We start from the raw sequence: 1,635 nt of genomic DNA on the forward strand, positions 1-1,635 counted from the left end.
GTTGCAGCAGCCTGGGCTTTGCACTGCTGGGGGGGTGCCCATGCATTCTGCCTGACCTTGCCTCCGCAGACCCTCCGGACCCCCCCAAAAACCTGACCTGCACCATCCGCGAGCATTCAGGGTGCCTGGTGTGCATGTGGGACGCGGGGCGGCCGACCCACCTGAGCACCCATTACACCCTCCACCTGCGCAGGTAAGGAAGGCCCTGCGGGATGAGGGGCTGCGGGGCAGGCAATGTGATGAGCCGGACGGGGCTGGGAGGGAGCATGGTAACTGGCAGAGCCAGCGCAGGGCGTGCGGTCGGGGCACGGTGGCCACAAACCCAGGTGACACCAGGGCTGCTCTGCTGCTGGTGGCTGGGAGCGGGCGCCGTGCCCTAGTTACGCTTTCTAAAGCTCATGTCTTCCTGGTCTCCTGCTTGCAAACTGCACATTAAACTGCAGGTTTAATTCTGCAGGATGGACCTTATGCGCTCAGTGCTATTAGTGGCCCAGCAAACATTGCATCATGTTGCAACGCATTACAGCCATGCATTTTTTGCAGATGCATTGACTCTCTCTAAGCTAAAGGGTGTGCAGAGGGTGCAGCCGGTGGTGTGCACCTAATGCTGCCCGTACCCCGAAACTGAAACTCTAGCAGGGTACAAAAGCTTCAACTTGAAGCAGGCGTGCTGGCTGCTGCGCAGCGTGCCACAGCCCTTCCTACCCAGCCTGGGATGCTTTCTGCCACATCTGAGACCGAAGCCCCTGTGACACAAGACTGGCAGGCTTTCAAAGTTAGTCTGACTCAATTATTAAAGTAAACGCATTAAATCCCTTCATACGAAGGCTTTGTGAAAAGAAGTGATTAACCGCCTGCCTAAATTTGCTAGCGTTCAAACTTTGAACCGTGCAGCCACAAAGAACTGAGCAAGTTCCCTTCCTACAGCAAAAATGCAAATGCCCTACAGAAATGTCAAGAACCAAAGGCAATTACTTTCCAGTTTGCTTTAGGAGTGACAAACTCCAGTTTTGGAGATGACTGTGCCCCAGTTGCGAGCCGTGACCTCTCGAGAGCCGGGGTCGCCTTTCCAGTGGGTGCGTGATGCTGGGATGGGCTCTGACCGGGGCTGCCTTCTGCTTCCCAGCGTGGGGACGGTGGCAGCGGAGGATGCTGAGGAGGAGGATGTCTTCCCTGCGGGCTTGCCGGTGCCGCTGAGTGCGCTGCACAGCGGGAGCCACTACTTGGCGTGGGTGCAGGCCAGCAATGCGCTGGGCATTGCTCGCTCAGCCCCACGGCGCCTCAACCTGCAGGAGCTCGGTACGCCTGTCTGTCCATCTGTCCATCCACGTGCTGCACCACGTGCTGGGGCCGTGCAATGCCATATGCACCACCCCAAGATGTCACTTTAGGGACATGCACGAGCGGTGTGGCTGACGTGTGCGAGGGCAGCCCCCCCGTGGCATGCCAGCCCCCCGACCCATGCTTTCCCGGCTCTCCCCACAGTGGTGCCCGCTCTGCCCCTAGTTGCTGGTGCCGAGACAACGGAGACATCGCCTCCCACCACCACCATCCGCTGGAGGAGGCAGACACTGCTGGAAAATGTGCACTGTGAGGAGCGACACAAAGCCACGGGTGCCCCGGCATGGCATGTTA

At 58.9% G+C, this 1,635-nt stretch overlaps 1 protein-coding gene across 1 annotated transcript in view; it reads left to right on the forward strand.

Moving 5' to 3' along the window:
• Nucleotides 1–1,635, forward strand: part of IL23R (interleukin 23 receptor) — a 14,892-nt gene that overhangs the window by 1,205 nt on the left and 12,052 nt on the right. The window contains exons 3-5 of the mRNA XM_009320655.1: nt 70–193; nt 1,127–1,299; nt 1,486–1,631. Coding sequence (XP_009318930.1) covers nt 70–193; nt 1,127–1,299; nt 1,486–1,631 — 443 coding nt within the window. The remainder of the gene's footprint in view (nt 1–69; nt 194–1,126; nt 1,300–1,485; nt 1,632–1,635) is intronic.

The sequence above is a fragment of the Pygoscelis adeliae genome, unplaced genomic scaffold (genome assembly GCF_000699105.1).
Source record: "Pygoscelis adeliae isolate BGI_AS28 unplaced genomic scaffold, ASM69910v1 Scaffold402, whole genome shotgun sequence".
Classification (NCBI taxonomy): Eukaryota; Metazoa; Chordata; class Aves; order Sphenisciformes; family Spheniscidae; genus Pygoscelis; species Pygoscelis adeliae.